General features: G+C 40.7%; 1 protein-coding gene across 6 annotated transcripts in view; it reads right to left on the bottom strand.

The window, feature by feature from the left end:
• Positions 1-21490, bottom strand: part of FAM227B (family with sequence similarity 227 member B) — a 3234040-nt gene that overhangs the window by 895346 nt on the left and 2317204 nt on the right. For all 6 annotated transcript variants that reach the window (XM_078684781.1, XM_078684784.1, XM_078684786.1 and 3 more), the window contains one exon: positions 17430-17566. In XM_078684781.1, coding sequence (XP_078540907.1) covers positions 17430-17566 — 137 coding nt within the window. The remainder of the gene's footprint in view (positions 1-17429; positions 17567-21490) is intronic.

The following is a 21490-nucleotide window of genomic DNA, read 5'->3' as shown; positions in this document are numbered from 1 at the left end:
TTAAGAACTTACTACGAGGCAGCCTTTATGGACTTTGGGGCAGATGTAGGTAACTTCCATTTAGTGATTCCTTAATAGCGTTATTACCAAATCGCTATTAAGGAATCGTTAAATGGAATGTAGGTAGGAATCGCTAAAATATTAGGGATTCCTTAACATTCCATAATAACGAATCGGTAATTCCGATTTGTTATGAATGAATACCTAGCCATTAATTCCTATGGGCTAGGAGGCCCTTAGGAATGAACGGGAAGACATTCAATATTAGCGTTTCGGTATTACTGAATCGGTAATAGCGGGAGGTATTTCAAGGGTGCCAGGAGGACACCCTGTTGCACCCCTAAAATGAGCATCTGTGCACATGTGGCGCACAAACATGCCCTAAGGGTATGGATGTGTGCCACATGGCACATAAAAAAAAGTGATTTTTGTAAGGAAATTGTTATTTACCACCAACTTGGAGTTGGTGGTAAATAGCGATTCCTTAAGGCTGAGGTGCACTGTTTTCAGTGCTTCCATTTAGTCAACATGCTTCGTATTATATACCAGGGGGCCACAGCCCAGATAGTCATAAACTCGAAACAAGCAGGGACTATAAAATTAAACCGTGGGACCAGGCAGGGTTGCCCGCTTTCGCCTTTGCTTTTTACTTTTTTTATTGAGCCACTTGTAATTAAAATACGTAATAATGCGGCTATTCAACCACCCATTTCTGGCATGGGAAGCTGAAACTCTTTGCAGACGATATTATTTTTTGTTTGACCCCAGGCAAAGATAATCTCGAAATAGTTTTAAGGGAATTTAAAAAGTTTGAGCTAATCGGCGGTTATAGAAGAAATGTAAATAAAACGGAAGTCCTTGCCCTCAATACAAACTTAAATTCTTTTCCATCTTGTTTGAGGATGCAAGCAATTAAACCAGATCCAATTAGATATCGTGGGATATATGTGTCTAGCCAGTACCATCAGCGATATAAATTGAACTATTAAAGGATGAAGGAGAAAATCAAGAGACTCTGGGAACAATGGCTTTTACTCCCCCTATCGATAGTGGGAAGAGTTTCGTTAATTAAAATGTCTATACTCCTGCTGCTTATATTTCTTTTTACCAATGTCCCAATTAAGATAAAAAATGTCCTTTTCCTTAACATTCCATAATAACGAATCGGTAATTCCGATTAGTTATTAAGGAATACCTAGCCATTAATTCCTATGGGCTAGGAGGCCCTTAGGAATGAATGGGAATACATTCATTATTAGCAATTCGGTATTACTGAATCGTTAATAGTGGGAGGTATTTCAAGGGTGCCAGGAGGACACCCTGTTGCACCACTGAAATGTGCATGTGTGCACATGTGGCGCACATCCATGCCCTAAGGGCATGGATGTGTGCCACATGGCACATAAAAAAAGTGCTTTTTGTAAGGAAATTGCTATTTACCACCAACTTGGAGTTGGTGGTAAATAGCGATTCTTTAAGGCTGAGGTGCACTGTTTTCAGTGCTTCCATTTAATGAATCGGTACTTCCGATTCCTTAAATGCAAGAGCAAAGTAAGGAATCGCTATTTAGCGATTTCTTATTGTGCATATAGGTCGCACATTGCTAAATACTGGTCGGTAACGCTGAAATTTACAGAATTTCGGTGTTACCGACCAGTATTTGGCCACCTACATCTGGCCCTTAGTGTCTTGACTGATGGGATCTAAATGCACTAAAAATAGCTTCTTTTTAGATAGAATGATTCAAGAAAGTGATTCGCAAACCCCAGTGTTTTTAAAAACTTCCAAACTCCCTAAAAAACAAGGTATAAGACTGTGAAGGATGTCGCTCTAGACTTCAGTCATTTTTTAAAAAGACGGGCTCCTCTGGTCTCCAACATTTAAAATTGAGAGAAGCTTCCAGCTTCTATCTAGGCACAATAACAATTGGGAAAGCTGTGGATTACTCGAGTTAAGACATTTTATAATTCAAAGTAGGGTGATTTCCTGGCAAGAGGTAATGGATAGGGCAGAAAGCCACCGGAAACCTCCCTTCTTTGAATATTTACAAATCGTCCATTTTCTAAAAAAAATGAACGGTATTTTGGACACCCCAAATCAGCTTATGGTAGCTCTTTATGGGGTTAGAGTGAGTGGTGTGGGGAGTTGGGACCGGTTGTTACATAAACACATGCACTTTATATACTGTTTCACTTTATTAGGGTTATCTTCATTTAACGATGTTTACAGGTGCTAGCAACCATATTGTTTTAAAAAATATATCCGGATGTTGTAATAATAGCTGTCATTCGTGAGAAAAAAAGGCATTTGCACTTTAATTGATATTGCACTTTAGGAGCACTTGCAACCGCGTTGGTTGTTGCACTTTAGCTTAGATAATTTGCGCATGGATAATATTTGATGATGATGCTATTTTTTATCTTGAAATTGGAAACTATCATATCTGTTTTGCACAAATGGCTCGTATTGATGATTTTAAGTAGATTGTATATCCATGTACCTAATGTTCTGCTCAATAAAAAATTTCAATAAAATAAATAATTTACAAACGATTTCCCAAAGCTTAGAGAAAAACCAGTAGAATTATACAGGCAAGTTAAAAGGTCCATGACAGTTTTGAAAGTTTTACTGAAACATTTGGATGGTTTATTTGACATAGTTGTTCCTGCTGATTTATTGGCAGAATGTAAAATTACAGTAGATTGGCCTAATGATGAGTACCCAAGAGATGCAAAGATAGGAGCCCCATCAGATGAGGTCATGAAAAAGTATCATCAGGTAATAACTTACTTGAAGGGAAAGATCCCCCCCAAAGGAAATAACAGATTAGATCAAAATAGACAGAACAACCCAAGAAAAGGTTGTCAGTACATGCATATTATGAGCGTCTTTTACAGGTATTCAAACAGTACAGTGGGTTTGAAAACATTGAGAATAAAGATATGATGCATTTTATATATCGTTTTGTGACAGGACTAAGGGTAGATATACCACAGATGATTAAAGAACATAAGTTGTGTTGGCAAGCAAAGCCTATAGATGAAATCCTTAAGAATACAAAATCCTGTGGGGATGAGATTGACAATAGGCGAAATAAATTGGAAGAAAAGGTAATGGGGTTCAAGTTAAATTAGCAGAGCAACAAGAACTTCAGCTAAGTAATCAGGCAGAGAATCAAGGAAGAGGGTAAAGCCAAGGAGAGAATAGTGGGGGTAAACCAAAAGGGCGAATGAGCAGAGAAGAGGCAAAGAAAGAATTTCCCTGTCATGGGTGCGGAAAATTGGGGCATTGGAAAAAAGTGTGTAAACTTATACAGAATAATAATGTCCAAAATCAACATTTAAATCCACAGACGCAGAATGAGGTGTCAATGAGGCAACTGCAGCAGGTAGTACAGAGTCAATTGCCTTCTGCCCTAATGCCAAATTTTGTGAGTCAAGCCAAGTACATTGTGGACACCGGATTCCAGGAGGGAAGTGGTAAGAAGAATTCTGTAACGCCACAATTTCTTTTGCAGTTTTCATTTTTTGATGAAGAGACGCAATGACAGTGCCTGAGAGGGGGGGAGAGGGATGTGTACTTGGTGCATCCTTCCCGGTAGATCTGTCTGTTCCTTATATTGATGGTAAGGTTGAGAGAAATGACATCACCTTCTTATTGGATACTGGCGTTATCCGTTCTACTGTAAGAACAGCAGCCATCCCAAATGGGAAACAACCTTTACAACGCAACTTTTACATCGCACTACCATTACAACACAGTCATTACATCGCAACATCCCTTACATCGCATGCCATTACAACGCAACTATTACGTCGCATGACACTACAACGCATACCATTACAACGCATTTCATTACAACGCAGTCATTACAACGCATACCATTACAACGCATAGTACCCTTACTTTATTCAACACTTACCCTCCTGTTGCACCCCCTGGAGTTAGAATAGTAATTTTTACCCCTACACTATCCAACACTTACCCTACTGTTGCAACCCCTGGAGTTAGAATAGTAATGTCTACCCCTACACTATCCAACACTTACCCTACTGCTGCACCCCCTGGAGTTAGAATAGTAATGTTTACCCCTACACTATCCAACACTTACCCTACTGTTACACTTACTGGAGTTAGAATAGTAATTTTTACCCCTATAATATCCAATACTTACCATAATTGCAATGTAATGGTATACATTGTCAAGGTAATATGCAATGTAATGGAATGCGTTGTAAAGGTAGTTTCTTAAAATGCGATGTCGTCACCTGCGATGTAATGGAATGTGTTGTAAAGGATGTTGCGATGTGAAAAATGCGTTGCAAAGGCATGCATTGTAAAAGTATGCGTTGTAACATCATACAACCATCCCAAACCTACCCCTCTCGGGAGAAGCGATCCAAATAGCATTTCTAATAAGCAAATTAGGACCTCAATTAACGAACCAATGAAGGTACATATTGGCAACTTTAAAGAGATGCACACGTTCATTGTTTGCGACCCGTACATTTGCTAGGAAGGGATTTATTGTGCAAAATGAATTGCACAATATTTTGCACCCAGGATGGCATTGCAATTCAGACACCTGATGAAGACAGAATATACAAGATCATGTTAGCTAACCAAGGAGCAGAGATGAATGACATTTTTACTGTAATCAGTCCAGACGAGGTACCAGAAGAGGTCCAGACCTCAGTGAATCCTGAATTTTACTGGAAAATAAGTAGGATTAATGGCAAATGTAGACTCGATAAAAGTAACTGTAAAGGAAGGTGCGGTTTATCCAAATGAAAACTAATGAAAAACAAGAACGAATGCAAAAATTGTTGTTTTCCTTTAAGTTTGATGAGCATGTTTTTGTTTGGAATCGTGTTCCACAAGGGTACACTGAAAGTACTTCCATTTTTAATCAATTTTTTTTTTAAAGTCTTGATTCTCTGGTGTTGCCCAGACAATCAGTTCTGGTACAGTACATTGACGACTTATTAGTCGCTTCAAAACCTGAAATGATTGTGTCATTGATTCAATTGCATGGTTAAATCACCTGGCTGAAGGTGGACATAAAGTGTCACCAGAGAAATTGCAATTTTGCACCACCTCCGTTAAATATTTGGGACACCAAATCGAAAGAGGAGTTAGAAGGGTGACCTCAGAAAGAATAAAAATAAGACATATGCAGTTACCACAAACTCAAAAAGAAATAATAATGTTTCTGGAAGTCATAGGTTATTGCGGGCAGTGGATTGTGGGATTTGCAGTACTACCCAAACCCTTGATACAAATGACCAAGAAACGGGCAAAAGATCCAGTTGAGTGGGATGATGAAACCATGACAGCTTTTGCTAAATTAAGAAACTGCGTTTGTGAAGCTTCTGCCCTGGGTATGCCAGACTATTTAAAAGAATTCGCACTATTCTGTGATGAGAGAGATAATTGTGCACATTCAGTCCTAACACCGAGACATGGCCTAATGCGACGTCCTGTGGTATATTTTTCTGCTACATTGAACTCAGTGGCATCTGCATTGCCAGGAAGTTTAAAAGCTGTAGCTGCAACATGCATAAGTCTGGAGCAAAGTGAACCCATTGTAATGGAACACCCCGTAAAGGTTCATATCCTACATGCAGTTGTGATCTTACTGACAAGAACACAAACTCAGTACCTCACTCCTAGTCGGCTGACTAAATATGAGCAAGTTATATTAGGAGCTGAGAATTTAACAATAGTCAGATGTACAGTCCTAAACCTAGCAACATTGCTGCCAGATCCATATACTGAGGAAGTAACACATGATGTTGAACATGAATGTCTCGACGTTACTGAATTAAGTACCAAACCAGGTCCAGACACACAGGAAGAATCTTTAAAGACTGCAGAACATGAGCTGTTTGTAGATGGCTCGTGTATGCATCATGAAGGAAGGAGGATTGAGTGCTGCTTACGCTGTGTGCACATTGGCTGGAATAGTCGAAGCATCCTATTTACCAGGAGTCAAGTCTGCACAAGTAGCCTGAATTTGTAGCTTTAATTAAAACTTACGAAATTGGGAAAAATTGGAATGTGGCCATACACACTGACAGTCAGTATGGTTATGGGGGTGTGCACGGCTTTGGCTAGCTCTGGATGCAAAGGGATTTCATGACTTCTTCAGGAACCCCTATTAGAAAAGGACATTTTGTAAAAGAATTATTGAAGGAATTCAATTGCCAAAGGAAGTGGCTGTGGTCAAATGTGCTGCTCACCAATAAGGAAATGATAAGGTGACAGCTGGTAATCGTTATGCTGACCAAGTTGCCCAACATTGTGCTAAATACAAAATAGCAGTAAACAAGAAAATTGATGGATCTGGAATCAGCTGCCAACTTATGCTTCTTGGGAGCATAGGAACATGGACAGAAATGAAAGACTTACAAGATGAAGCAGAGGAAAAAGAAAAGGAGGAATGGGAGAAAATGCGTTGTCAGAGAAGGGTCGAGGATGGTGTGTGGATATATCTAGATGGAAGTCCTGTGTTACCTGACTGTATGCTTGCACCAACGGCTAGGATGTATCATGGAGACACACACATAGGGAGAGTTGCAATGATTAGACTTTTCTGACAATATTGGTTTAATGCAAGGTTCAGGAATGTTGCAGAGAGTCTATGCCAGCGATGCTTAATTTATCAACAAATGAACCCAGGCAGAAAAACTGTAGTTTGCCCAGGGAAGATTGGGAAAGCAGAGAGTCCATTTATAAGACTCCAGATTGATTTCATTCAATTACTTGCTTGTTGAGGACTGAAATATGTACTTGTCATTGTTTGTTTGTTTTCAAAATGGGTGGAGGCATACACGACCAGCAGGAATGACCGCTTGACAGTGGCCAAACTCTCCTTGGTGCGGTTTTCCATTAACGATTGAATCAGACCGAGGGTCTCATTTTAATGAAATAATTAAATTAATTTGTGAAGCATTTAAAATCGAACAAAAGCTGCACTGTGCATACCGCCCAGAGGCTTCTGGAGTAGTAGAACAACTGAATGGCACAATCAAGTCAATATTGGGAAAGGTGTGTGCATCCACCTCACTGGAGTGGCCTGATGCTTTAACTCTTTTCCTGATGGGACTCAGAAGCATCCCTGATATAAAATACAGGCTACAGGCTTGTGTCCCCATGAAATACTCATGGGAAGGACAATGAGGCAGACATGTATACCAGGACACAAGCTGTTAAATATATCTGATGATTTGATACTGGAGTATTGCAAAGAGTTGGCTGACCAAGTGTGTTCTATCTCTCACCAGGTTGGGGAAGACGCTGTTGCCAGGCAGTCGACTCAAGCGCATGATCTAAATCCCGGTGACTGGGTAGTAGTAAAAGATCACACTCGAGAATCGTGCCAGGTGGGGAAAGCCACATCAGGTTATATTGATCACTACAACAGCTGTAAAGTGTGCAGGCTTGCCTAATTGGATTATTGCAAGCCATACTAAAAGAGTACCAGCACCTGACGAGGTAGATCCACAACAAATCCAAACAGTGGAAGAAGCTGAAGGTTGTACAGCTGAAGGATCAAAGATAACACATCCTGAAGTAGCTGAAGAAGAACAACCTAGCACTAGTCAGGATGACTGGATCCCAATAGTAGATATACCTGAAATAATTGTGAGAACAAGAAGTCAAACACGATTAGAAAGACAGTGTGATAGTGAGGACGAGACAGGATCAGAAGAACGTACTAACAGCATACAAAGATAATTCAGAATCTGAGGAGGACCAGATAAGGAAAGAGCAATATACTCAGAGGGAAGAAAGTAGAAACAACATCCAAGAGTCTGAGGAGGGACAGCCAGGTATTAGAGAAAATGCCCAGGCAGAAGAAAATCAAGGAACCATAAGACCTGAGCAGGACCAGTTAGGCGAAGAGAAACAAGTTCAGGAAGAAGAAGGAAAACAAAGTCAAATCAAACAAACTCCTGAACAGGGTCAGAATAGAGTAGAAGAAAACATCCAGGCAGAAACAGATAAGGAAATAAGCCCTGGACAAGGCCAGCTAGAGAGGAATTCAGAAGTTGGAAATAAGCAAGTTGTGCCACAAATGAGAACAAGAGAGCATGTGAAGATCCTGAAAGATCCTGAAAGCACAGTGCCAGCTAAAAGTTTCAGAAAACGTGATGCTTTGCCTAGTATTATCAAAATACTAAAATATCGTCTTAAGACAATAAGTGAAGTATCGGAACAAGTAGATGAAGTAACAAGTCAATCTGGACCATCAACAGAAAAGCCAAAAAGGAGAAGTTCATGATTGGAAAGACTGAATAATAAATTCAAGGGTCCTGAATGGACATATTTGATTCTTGAAGATTTTGAGAATCTGGAAATAAGTGAAGACAGTGATGAAGAATTAAATGTTGATCGAATTGACGAAGAAGTGAGACAAACCTGAAGAAAATAAATATACAGGTTGTATTCTGTACAAAAGTTACAAAGAGGGGAATAAATCTCCTTAGTCCGAAATGGCTGATAATAGAGCTGCTGGAAAACCGAAACAAAATTGTATAAAAAGATGCTGTAGAATATGCATATGTAGCCTATTTTTAGTACTCATAGTATGGTTAGGACTGACAATAGCCATTCCCTATCTAATGACTGCTCATAAACAGAAGTATACTAATGCACATGGAAAGGTGGCTAACATTTAGCAAGACAGAGTAGAATTAGGAGCACCAGATGAGACAGAATTACATCACAGTGGGAATAAAAATGATACAGATTTAAATGTTTTTGCTAACTTATTAGTATATTATGTAGAAACCATGGAAGTTAGTGATTGTTATGTGTGTATGAAATTACCGACATCAGTAGCAGAAGTAGTAACCTATCATCATTTACCATTGACATGTTATGTTAAGCAATCTTGTATAGCGCGCGAATCACCGTGGGGCATCTTGGCGCTTAACACAGAGTAACACCTGGGGGGAAACAACTAGGCAAAAGGATGTCTTAGTACAGAAGAGCCTTAAGATGTTTCCTGAAAGCTCGGTAGGATGTCATTTCTCGTAGCGCCATTGGAAGACTGTTCCAATATTTAGGGGCAGGTAGGAAAAGGCCATACCCCCCGATCTACGACGTTTAATTCGAGGTACATGGAGTAGTTGCAGTGTGCTGGATCTCAACGGGCGGATTGGGACATGTTTTTTCAATTTCTTTTGAAGGTATATTGGGCCTTGTCCCTGGAGCACGATGAAAGTCAGACAACAGACTTTAAAAAAAGATCTTTGTTTAACTGGTAGTCAATGCAGAGTTCTCAGCAGTGGCAATGAAGGGGAACCCGCCAGTTGGTTCAGGACCAGCCTGGCTGCCGTATTCTGGATAACCTGCAGTTTATTCCTGTAAGTTACTCCAACCTCGGCCAGTAGGGCATTCCCATAGTCTAAGCGGCTAATGATGGTGGCTTGAGTCAGCGTTCTACGATGTTCCATGGGAATAAAGGGGAGAATTTTTCGCAGCAGTCTTAACCTAAAATAACAGGCCCCGGCGATCGAGGTTATGTGATCTTGCATCGAACGGGCATGGTTCAGCTTGATGCCGAGGTTGCTGACACTCGGTTTTGGCATGGGAGGGGGGCCCAATTGCGTCGGCCACCAATCCTTGGACCAGGCTGCTGCCGCCCTCCCCAGCAACATGACTTCAGTCTTACACGGGTTCAGCTGTAGGCAGTTGTTGGCCATCCAATTTGATATCTCCAGCATACCTGTGCTAAACCTGAGTCTGTCAGCCTTTGGGTTAGGGCCGATGTTGAACAGCAACTGGGTGTCATCGGCGTAGGACACCGTTTCGAACCCCAGGGCTTCAACCGCCTTAGCCAGTGGTGCCATATAGATGTTAAAAAGGGTAGGGCTAAGGCAGGAGCCCTGGGGGACGCCCTTGTCTAATGATGTTTTTTTAGACTGATAGGAACCCATGGTGACCGTTTGGTATCTGTCCATTAGAAAATTCTGCAGCCATTTAAGAGCTAAGCCCTGAATGCCGGCAGAGCTTAACCTCTCCGCGAGCCTAGCATGAGAGATGGTATCAAATGCCGTGGAGAGGTCAAGAAGGACCAGAATAGCTGAACCACCGGCATCCATGGTCATCCTCAGGGAGTCTGTGACCGCCAGAAGTGCCGTTTCTGTTCTGAAGCCCCGACAGAACCCGGATTGAGAGGGGTCCAAAATACGTTAGCTTTCAAATAACTATTCAGTTGCTGGTTTATGAAGCTTTCCAGCATTTTTCCTAAGAGAGGGAGCAGAGAAATGGGGCGGTAATTGGCTAGATCCTGAGGACTGGCTGAGGGCTTTTTTAAAATGGGGCGGACAAATGCTTCCTTCCAAGGGGCTGGGATAACACCTTCCAAAATTGAGAGATTAAACATTTTTGGGATGGAGGGGGCCAAAGTATTGGACAAGAGTGACATAATCTTGGGGGGGGCAGGGATCCGCCGGGGAGCCTGATTTGGCGGTCTCCAAGGCTCTTTTGGTCTCTATTAGCGAGATCGGCACGAAGCATTCCAAGGAGCAGTCTGTCTGGGTGTTGAGGCCACCTGAACTACAATCAGGAGGTAAGTTTCCCCGGTCATGGATTAAAAAATTGGCATAGATTTTGTCAATTTTCTGCTGGAAAAACCCGGCCAATGAATCACATAAATCTTGCGAATCGATGGGAGATTGCTTACAGGCAGTCGGGGCAGCAAAGTCTTTGACAATGTCGAATGGCGCTTTTGAGGAATTATTCGCACTTTCTATTTGCTTCACAATATACTGACATCTGGCTGCCTTTAAATTATGATGGTAGACTGTCAGCGGGGATTTGAAAAGCATTTTCGACTGCGGGGATTTACTCCATCGCCACTGTTTTTCCAGCCTTTTGCAGGAAGATTTTTCCTGCTTCAGTTCAGTGGAGTACCATTGGGCTGACCATCTAAAACGGGTAGGTTTGGCCGTTCTGCTTGCTGGAACAATTACATCCAGAACCTTAACCAATCCCTCCCCAAAAACCATCAGTGCATTTGATACATCCTGATCTCCTGGCTGGGACAGCAACTGAAACTCAGCCTTAAATACCCTAGGGGTCAGCTTGCTCCATTGTCGCTGTATTGATTGACCACTCCCCGCAGGCTGACCTAGAGGTGTCTGCAAGCTAGAAGGAGACGTGAACTTGATCATCGCATGGTCAGTCCAAGTGAGGGGCCAGGGGAATCAAACTTAAGTAAGTCTATATTCGTAAAGATTTAATCCAGAGTATGACCTCCACTATGCGTGGATCCTTGGACTCTCTGTGAGAGCCCCAGCTGCTCCATATCCGTGAGGAGCTTATTCACCTCCGGTGATGAGTACAGTTCCCCATGAAAATTAAAGTCGCCCAGCAGCAGAAATTTATTGGATGCGAGGGCGTATGTAGCTATCAGGTCCACAAGCCTGTCCGCAAAGTCAGCCTTCGAGCCAGGAGGCCGGTATAATAAGGCTCCTGTCCAGCTTTCTGAGGGTGAGAATTTTACTTTGAAAATACCCACTTCCATGCTTTCTTCAATTTTCGAGTTGACCCAAGAAATATTAATATAGTTTTTAAAACAATGGCAATACCCCCACCCTATCCAGGTGAATGATTTTATAATTGTCAGGAATGGCTATATTGATCATCGGGAAATTGGTGGGGTTCAGCCATGTTTCCGTAAGAAAGCAGATTTCAGGAGAGTATGAATTATTCAGGTCCCATATTTCAAAGGAGTGTCTGGCTAAGGAGCGGACATTACATAGAATATAGGTCAGGTCTTCAGAAGAAGAGGTACTCGAAGGGCAGATTGAGGAGACGTGGCTAATGTTTTGGTCGCCCTGAAAAGTGCAGTGTTTACATGCCACAGGCCCTTCTAGTTGATCAGGAAATTTAATGGTGCAGAATAACATGGCGGCAAGGGCATTTCATGTAGTATTTTAGCTAGTTTATTTTATAGAACTGGAAAATTACAATATTATTATTCTAACACAGATGTGATTTTTTCTGAAATTCCTTTGCGCAGAAATATGAACCCTGTCCTTAGCAGTAGAGATTCACAATTCATGGGTGAATATTTTCTAACAATGAAAACAATAGATATAGCTGAAGCACATAAGGATAATCTAACATGCAGGTTACATGAAGAAGAAAAGATATTTCTGAATTTAGCAGAGAAAAGGAGACAGGATTCCCATTGAAGGGCTACTGAACCAAAACCTCAAATACCTAAATGGGCTGGGAGGGAGGATTTTATTGAAACTGGCAAGACTCATGCTGCTATGTCCCTGGACCTTAAAAAGAAAGGAAAAATCTGTCTCCATAGGTTAAAAACACAATGTAACAATATATTCTTAGGTTCCTGTGAATGTGAACACAATTTTCTGATAATTGGGGGTTGTGGATTAAAAGGTGGAACAGATCCAGTATTTCCTGAAGTTTATTATGTTTGTGGAAACAAAGCTTACTTTAAGCTGCCTGATCATTGGTATGGGAGTTGCTATTTCGAAATAGTATTCCCAAAGGTATATCATGTAAAAAGCATCACTGGATGCAATGAAGAAAATAATGGACTAACACGAAAGGAAAGAGCTAGTTTTTCAGAAATAGTAGGAGATATACTTAGTGAATTGATACCATCAGTGGGAGTAATTCTGAATACGCAAAGAATTTGTAAATTATCTACAGTGGTGGATCGCTTATCGACTGACACTGATGGAGGATTCTTATTGATCAATACAGAATTAGTTGCAATAAGATCAATGGTTTTGCAAAATCGACTTGCTCTTGATGTAGTATTGACAACAGAGGGCAGAGTCTGTAAAATGTTGAAGGCGCAACATTGTTGCACCTACATACCTAACAAAAATATTGAAATTGGGAGATATGTCAGAAATATTACGAATTTGGAAGAAGAATTGAAACCACTGGATGTTGACAGTGCATGGAAGAAACTAACTGATAGTATTTCTTCTATGGATAGTTGGTTTTCTAATGTTGGGAGAAGTATTATAGGTCAAATACTGATGCCAACACTCGGAATAACCCTATTAGTCTTAATGGTATTAATTTAGTGCGAATGCTGCAGGAAAAGAAAATGGTATGGGGTATATGAAAAAGAAAGGAAAAGAAAATATGATGAAATACCACTAGAGGAAATAAAAGGAGATATTTACAAAAAGATGAAAGGTTTTCACAGAAGAAAGGGAAAGGAAAATTCCAAAGTGATTGAAGGAATAGAAATGGGAAGTTGCTAAAGTTGGCATCTGGTTCAGAAAATAGTAATGGCATGAAATGTCATCAAAGAGGGGACTGATGGAGCAAGGTTTCATACATAAAGAAACTTGTTCGGATTCAATCCTCTCGAAATAACATGTAATAAATTAACCACCATCTTTTGTGAATACTAATAATTGCACCACATGACATTTTCTTCATCTAGAGAAGGCTTGTCTATGTGCTTCACTAACAAATAACTTGAGTGTCTTAATATGGCTGCTGAAAACGCTGGAACTCTTTTGCGCATGCGTCTACTGCATCTACCTAGTATGACGTCCTTTGCTTTTGGTGGGAATTCTTTGCAGCTGCGCAGTAGTAATAAAGATGGCCGTTTTAAACCTCACGTAGTAACGCACATGGCTCTGCTTAAACTAAACCTTGCATGTTTTACCAAACTGCTAATGGAATAGTTAAAATAAATTAAGGGGGATTAGAGTAGAAAGAAGTGGTCTCCAGTGCATTCATTTATTTTTGTTTTCTAATGTGTTCTTCTTCGACTTTATTATTAGTTCGTATTTGGGCTTGAAGGGTGACTGAAATCTCCATCTTGAATGATTGTACGCATGCTCCTGGGACACAGTCAAATGACGAACGGTGATATTGAAGCACTGCCAAATCCCATCTAAGCAGCGATGCGCCTGAGAACTTCACCACATGACCCGGAGAGGGGAAGAAGAAATGGACAATTGTTATATACATTGTACATGAAGTAACCTGAATGTGGCTGGGAGGAATAAAGCATGGGAAAGTAAAATTAAGGGCGGGAGCATAGAACAATGAACCTTACAAAAAGACATTAAATTAGTATGGTGTGATGACCTCTCCCCATCCCATTGACCAATCAAATGAAGGGGATACACAAATTTTGAAACATTGGTGGGTGGTACATACACTGAGAATAGTATAACTAAGGTAGGCTCAGTCAGCTAGATTGTCCGACTTGTCACAGACCTGTCACTACCCAATACTGCAGCAGAAGAAGGCGGATGCCACGGAGATCAGAGGGCTAATCGAGCACTCTGAACGAAGAATCGCAAGAGGCGAAGGGAGAAGAGTCTCGGATTGCTGAAGAAGAATCGATCCATTTAGAAAGGGAAATCGATGAGAGGAGCACCAGAGAGGGGTGTGATGCTGGCGTTGCACTTAGAAGAGGTTACCTCTCCTGTCCTGCACCTGATCTGATCCTTTGACTCCCACTAACCGGGAGTCCGAATTTCAACCCTTGGCCAGGGGTTGGTCCTCACATCATTTATGGTAAATATCAATCTGTGTGGTATGTCCTTGTATCGTTTTTCTTTTTCACACTTCCCAGGTACCAATGCCTAGGAATTTTACTAAGTCTTTAAAGATTTTTGCTTTGATCATTATTTTCCTTTTTGAGAAGTTGGTGATTGACATGTATTGGTATTTGAGTCACAAAATATTGCATAGATAAAGGTTATAAAACTCTCCCAAGTCTGTGGTCATTCAAAGAAATAAGAGTAAATGTTATTTTATGCCTATTTTACTAACAACCTGTTCTATCAACCAGAGGAAATAAGCACTAAGGTGTTGAAGTTTGGTAAGAAAAGGTGTACAGGTAAATTATATTTCAAGGTAGACAAAGTCCTGATCTTCAGCGGAGGATTGCCAGCTTACTGTATGAATGTTTAAGGGCCCAGGTAAGTATGGTGTTTTAGAAATAACCCAAGCTGGTAATCTCACTCCATCAATGGCCAGTTACTTGAATCACAAGAGTATTCATTTTGTATTCACCTCATGTTTGCTTGACTGAGGAAAAGGCCAACACACCTGTATGAGTGGACTATGATGTTATATTTTAATTCTGTGCTATTTTTCTGAGATCCAGAATGCCCAACCTCCCAAATGCACACCTCTTATAATGACTCCATGTGTGCCTGACACCCAATGATATCAGAATCTTTTTAAGCCCAACTATTCCACTTTTTGGGACTTTAAGCTTGCAAGATGGTACTTCCCCATTCTCAAAAGAGTATTCTTTTTCATTTGCCTAAAGATCTCAGTTTAAAGGGTAAGGTCAAAGAGGTTGTATCCACTTGTTAAAATCAGCATTTTAATGAATCATGCCTAATAATATTTAGTAAGAAGATTATGGGGCAACCTGGTATTCCTGGGAACCTGGGTAGACTATTAGAATGAGCACTGAGATCTCCAATAGCACTGACGGCATCTGGGACAATGTTCCAATGCTAAATCACAAGACATTAAGGGTCATATGTATCAACCAATTTTGCATTCTCAAAAGGACCGATAAGCAGAAATGCAAAAAGGCCTTTTACATGTAGCAAAACCCATTTTCCGATTTGGCATAAAATGGGTTTACGATTTGGTATTTAGAAGGGGTGTACATTGGGTGTCCCTTCCAAATAGTAAATCCTAATGGCATGTCTGAATGTTTTTCGACAGTGAATGTGGTTGCAAAATATTCACATTTTACCACTAACTTCTAGTAGTTGGTAACCCATTTGCAAATAGGATGGGGTACCCAAGGGACCCCTTTAGGAATGGTTGTAAAAAAGTTTTTTAAGAGCAGCCAGTGGTGCCTCAGACAACTGCCTGCTCTTAAGAAGTGAAAAGAAAATGCTTCTTTTTTTTTTTTAACAACCCGTTTCCCTTTTAGGAAAACAAGCTGCATTTAAAAAAAAAGATTGCTTTATTTAAAAGCAATAACGGACATGGCCGTCTGCTGACCTCAACAGGCCACCATCCCTGTGATTTAAGTGATTTATACAGGGTCGCTAATTGCGATCTACCTCATTAGTATTAAAGAGGTAGGTCAATTTGCGACCCACTGTGAAATGGTATATGAAACTCTTGGAGTTTCATACATTGGAAATTGCGATTACCTAATTTAATACATGTGGCCCAATGTGTAATGTTTTGGAAAATCAGATTTCTTTGACATTTTTTCCAGCTTTGATACAATTATCGGAGAGGTCAGTACCTTTATGTGTCCTGATGAAGACCCCGTTAAGAATCATTCTCAAGAGGGTCAAAACATCGACTTTCCCAGATGCTGACTGCAGCAATATAATAATTCCTTTTTAATCCTTAACTCAACTATCAGTCTGGGTTTTGAAAATCGAATAATATTGAGTCAACATCATCCTTTTTATGTGTTAAACATTAGTGCACCTTAATTCACCATTGTCATGAAGCACTATCACTGCGTTAGTTTATGGCTCCTCTACTTTCTTATTTGTATATCTAATTATTACTTTTGTAATTACATAACTGTCAGTCTCTGTCCCTTGGTTCAGGCTCGGTAGGCAGGGTGGCATTGAGTGTTCGTTTTAAGTCCCATAAACGTGTAATAGCTTACTATTAGGGATTCATCGGATTAGGAACCGTGGCTCATTCCAGAGAGCTCGGAAATCTCCATGTTCTTTTGATTCCAGACTTCTATTTTTCTTTCTAGCATAGGTTGACTAAAGTTCTAGCATCAAGATGTCTGCCACCAAGGGCCAAATAATGTACTCCCTCCCAAACTTAGAGAATATAAAGACCAATGACATATTTAATTAATTCCCCCCTCGTCCCATTGCCCTATAAAGCAACATAGTGCCTTGGTGTCGGATTTCCTGTTTTTTTGCGTTTATTTTGGAACTCATCGTACAAATAAGATTTCTATGATAAATGAATTGCGCATTTTTTCTTTGGAAAATCAAAACATCCAATAAATGATTTGACAAGGATGTCATGTTATACTGTAAGGATATGCATATTGTTAGCACAAAGATTGCATATCACAATTTGGGGCTATGTCACGGATTTGGATAAACAGGGGGATATGATTCTCTGTATGCAAAGCCCACGTGAAAGATATTAAATGTATACAAGATGAATCATACTGGAGTGTATTTAAACCTTGCATAAATTTCATAAACTTTGTGTTAAAAAAATAAAAAATAAAAAAATGTATACTGTAAGGTTTTATGCAATTATGAAGGAGCAGAGGAGGCAGTTAAGGATATTTAGATATGTGGTGCACATTTCAAATGCTAGGCAAACTGGGCGCTGCAGAAAATAAAGATATATCGCAAATATGAAATGAAGTCACTAACAAAGTAGAAGACAAATGTAAAAAATGGTAACAAACTGAGAGTTGGTTTACAAACCTCTTTTATTGTTGATGTTTCCTCAGAAATATCTCCCAAAGACATATCCTCATTTTCTTCTCCACTTTTTATGCGCATTGCTTTTTTTGCATCGCGAATTAGATCATCCAGATTGAAGTCAAGTTGCTTTCGCATAGCTAACAAAAACACGAACAGTAAATACAAATTATTTGTGTGCACTTTATTGAAAGTTGATCAATCTTTGTAGATTCGGCCAGTTGCAGTACCAATCCGCTGTACACAGTTCATTTTACAGTATCATGTCAATTCAATAGAGCCTCCTTAGCCGTGAACCCAGCAGCAATACTGGCAATTTAGTGGGATCTCCAATTATTTCACACACCCGGTCAAGTTAGGACTGCCCCTCTCTTACAAAGATGGAGTGAACGTGGATAAATGAATTAATGCCAGGATATCCAGGTGTCTGCAATGCCTGTGGAGTTACTGGTAAGAGACTCTTTGAAAATAGCGCCAGCTGGTGCATTTGTTAAAATCGTCCAATGCTGCCATTTTGCTGGGATGACTGCTACCCGCATGATGTTACTGCACCAATGCTTTTAGAAATTTGTGCACTTCATTTTAACTATGAAACCTGCTATTTATCATGGATAGCAATGTTCAACACTAATGCGTGAACCCTATGGAAACAGGCACATTACACTCTCTCACAGGTTATTGGCTGATATTCTACCTTTGATAGATTCAGACAGTCAATTTTTAAAAGATGTATTCTCCTTAATTTCAACAAGAGTCATCCGTTAGGATTACAAGTTCTAATGCATTAGATTTCACCCCGAGTCATCCTTTTGGTGTAAGAACTCAAGAGCCACTGCAAATGTTTTTGTAAGTCAGCAGAGTCAGCATAGGACTGTTGTAAGGCAAGCATGTATGCAGGTATTGATAATATCAAGTATATGATTACAGAGGGTAAAAATGTGCAATGCGATAATAAAGAATGTTTTTCAAATAACCATCATCAATCTGTTACCTTGAATAACAACATCAAAGTTAGGTGTCTTTAGCAAACAATTTGTACGAACTCACATTTATCATATCCACTTGCATTAGAGCTCATAATATCAGGTTTCAATTCAATATAAAGCATAGGAAATACATAGTGTCAACAGGTAAATCATGTGTAATATCAGTAGTTCGCTTCTAAGGTCAATACTATTGATGTAGTAACATTCTTCTTTTTTTTTTCAGGGCTCCTGTAGTACAAATTCAGCCCAGATATGCAACCAGCAAGCATGGAGATATCCAGTGTCTCTGTTTCTCTCTTGGCCATTCTCCTTTCCACGGGTCTACTGTTAAAGAACATGGTAAGAATTTGAGTTTATATGTGGGTTCAGTCAAGTATGGAGGATTCCATCTCTCCTGTTGGATCTGGATTGCAAGGTTAGTGCATCTTTACATAACATAGTCTAGGTCCCCAAACCAGAGTACAGCCCCAATTCTGATGGCGGTCAGTTGGACTGCCGGCCGGTACTGTAGCTATCAGAAGACTGTCTGACAAGCATGCAGCAGTCCGACCGCCGCATTTCGATGCAACCCCCAGGCTGACAGTCATAAAGGTGTCAGAACCAAGGTGTTGGCATGTTGCAGCCGTGGTTAAGGGCCGCAGTAAACGTTGCTGCTGTGCAGCACCTCCTGCACGTCCATGCTCTGCGTGCCATGCACCATATCGTGCATGACACATGGTGCACATAGGTGAGTGGAGTCACTACATGTGCTCCCAGTGCCATTTTTCAGTCACCTACGACAGGAGGGAGACGTGTTTGGGGCCCCCAATATCCATTTCCATAGCAGACTCCCTGCTATGAAAAGGCTGCCAGAAAGGTATATCCAAATCCTGATGACGGTGCCTGACTTGGCATAGCTGCCATTGTTGGAAGCTGGTACAACTGCTGCCCCATCGGGATCTATGATCTTGGTGGAGGCGGCAGTCTTTCATCCAAAAAAATAGGGTCCCACTGCCAGCATTGTAATACAGCAGTCAGACCAATTGGCTGTCGGACCACCACTGGCAGCCGGTCAGTGTGCAGTCCGACCTGTATCATAATGAGGCCCTACATTCACAATTTACAGTCTGAACGACAGGTACCGTTTCAAATTATGACAGATATTGTACCCACCCTATTGCATGTGCCACTTCTAACAAGGCAGACATGATAACTTTCTTGTTTGTAATGAAGTGACCTATCAACCAAACTAAACAGGGCCCTTTCCCCTAGCCAACTGATCTCATTTTGTCATTCCTGGCCCTGGCTTTCAGGTGTATATTTTCAAACATTTTTCTGTGTTATCTGAGGATGGAGTGAACACAAAGCCTAACTTTCCTTTTCAAGGGTTCTCTGTGTGCACAGCACTCTCTTATTTCATGACATTCATGTACACATGAAAACTTCAGAGCCTAGAGGTTAGAGATTGAAGGTTAGTATTTACAGTTCCATCACCCATTCTTCAAATGCTCTTATCACACATTCATCAAAACTCTATCGAGACATTCTCTCACCCTTAGTCACCATTGTGAACACCTCCACATTGGAGGCTTCTTCTTAGAAACTATCAGGCCAGGACAGATCCTCTCATTCCAAAATGAGCCTACACTCGACCCTGATGAATTTGCCAGCTACCGGCCCATTATTCACCTATTCTTCATCAGCAAGATCATTGAAAGAGAGTCTATACTCAACTCCAAGTTCACATCAAAGCCAACCATCTCCTGCTCAACTGCCATCCTGGCTTTGTACCATGCTGCATCATGGAGACAGCTAAGTTATACAGGATGATGATGCCTTCCAGAATACAGATGAAGATGAGTCCAGCTTCCTGGTACTGCTAAATCTTTCAGTTGCCTTCAACACCATCGGCCACTCCACCCTAAAGCCCTGAATAGGATTCACTGGCAGCGTCCTTCAGTGGTTCACCTCCCACCTTTCCACTCCATACCAGTTTGTTCACATTGTTCCCTACAGGTCCCAGAATATTTGTATCACTTGCTGAGCCCCCCCAGGGTTCTATACTGACCACTATCAACTTCAGTCTCTATGTGGAGCTCCGTGGGGCTCTACTCACTGATATAAGCATCACAGTTCACCAATATGTTGATATACAACTGTATTTGAAAGTTTCCTCCTCTCTAGACATCCAACACCTCAAACACTACCTGATCCAAACCTGAAGATCAACCTCACCAAGGCAGACTGTCTGTTATTTGCCAAGAACAACAGGCAACAAATAATACAAATGTTCAATGACAAAAACTTTGGTAGCTTTGAACCTGAACATTCACCCAATGCCAAGTCACCTGGATTCATCTTGGACACCAAACCTCACTCTCAAGAAAAACATTGCTGAGAAAACAAAGATGCCCTGGTACCAGCTTTCTGAAGAAAGTTAAAATATCCTCCAGAAAGTGACTTCAGAATGTGTGTTCAATCTCTCTTACTCTTGCATCTAGATGGTGAAAATGAAGTGCTCAGGCAAGCACATTTCTTCCAGGGCTTCATGGATGTCTTTTAGGTGTCACCCGGATTGGCAGCTGCGACCCCTAGCTTGCCCTTTGCGACACCTGACACTGCATTTGCAAACCATGGCCTCAGAGGTGACAACATCCGTGCAAGGAACACAGAGGCAGCTCATCCTTATTGACATTGGTTGGGATTCCAGTTTCTTTGTTTTCTGTCAATTTTTCATTACACATATAAGGAATATTATATTTTTCGCTAATAGTTTAATAAAACTGAATACAATCAGCCAACATATGACCATAGCTGGTAGCAGAGGTAAGTAAGTGGGTGAGGAAAACAAGGACCCCCTGGGTAGTATATAGACTCCTAGGGCAGGGTAACAACTAGTGTGAAGAGAATCCCAGGACGTCTACTGTACACTGTGAACAATCGGGACGGATCAGTAATCAATTAGGAAAATCAAACAATTTAACACTATATAAAATATAATTCTTTAATGAATTTTGGTTAAAAAACAACATTTAAAATATGACCACGAGGTCGAACCACATAATAAGAGTAAAAAATAATTCGATGACATACAGTTCT

This window comes from Lissotriton helveticus, chromosome 3_2, assembly GCF_964261635.1.
Source record: "Lissotriton helveticus chromosome 3_2, aLisHel1.1, whole genome shotgun sequence".
Taxonomy (NCBI): Eukaryota; Metazoa; Chordata; class Amphibia; order Caudata; family Salamandridae; genus Lissotriton; species Lissotriton helveticus.
The sequence above is the reverse complement of the archived record's forward strand: the minus strand, read 5'-3'. Positions and strand labels throughout refer to the sequence as shown.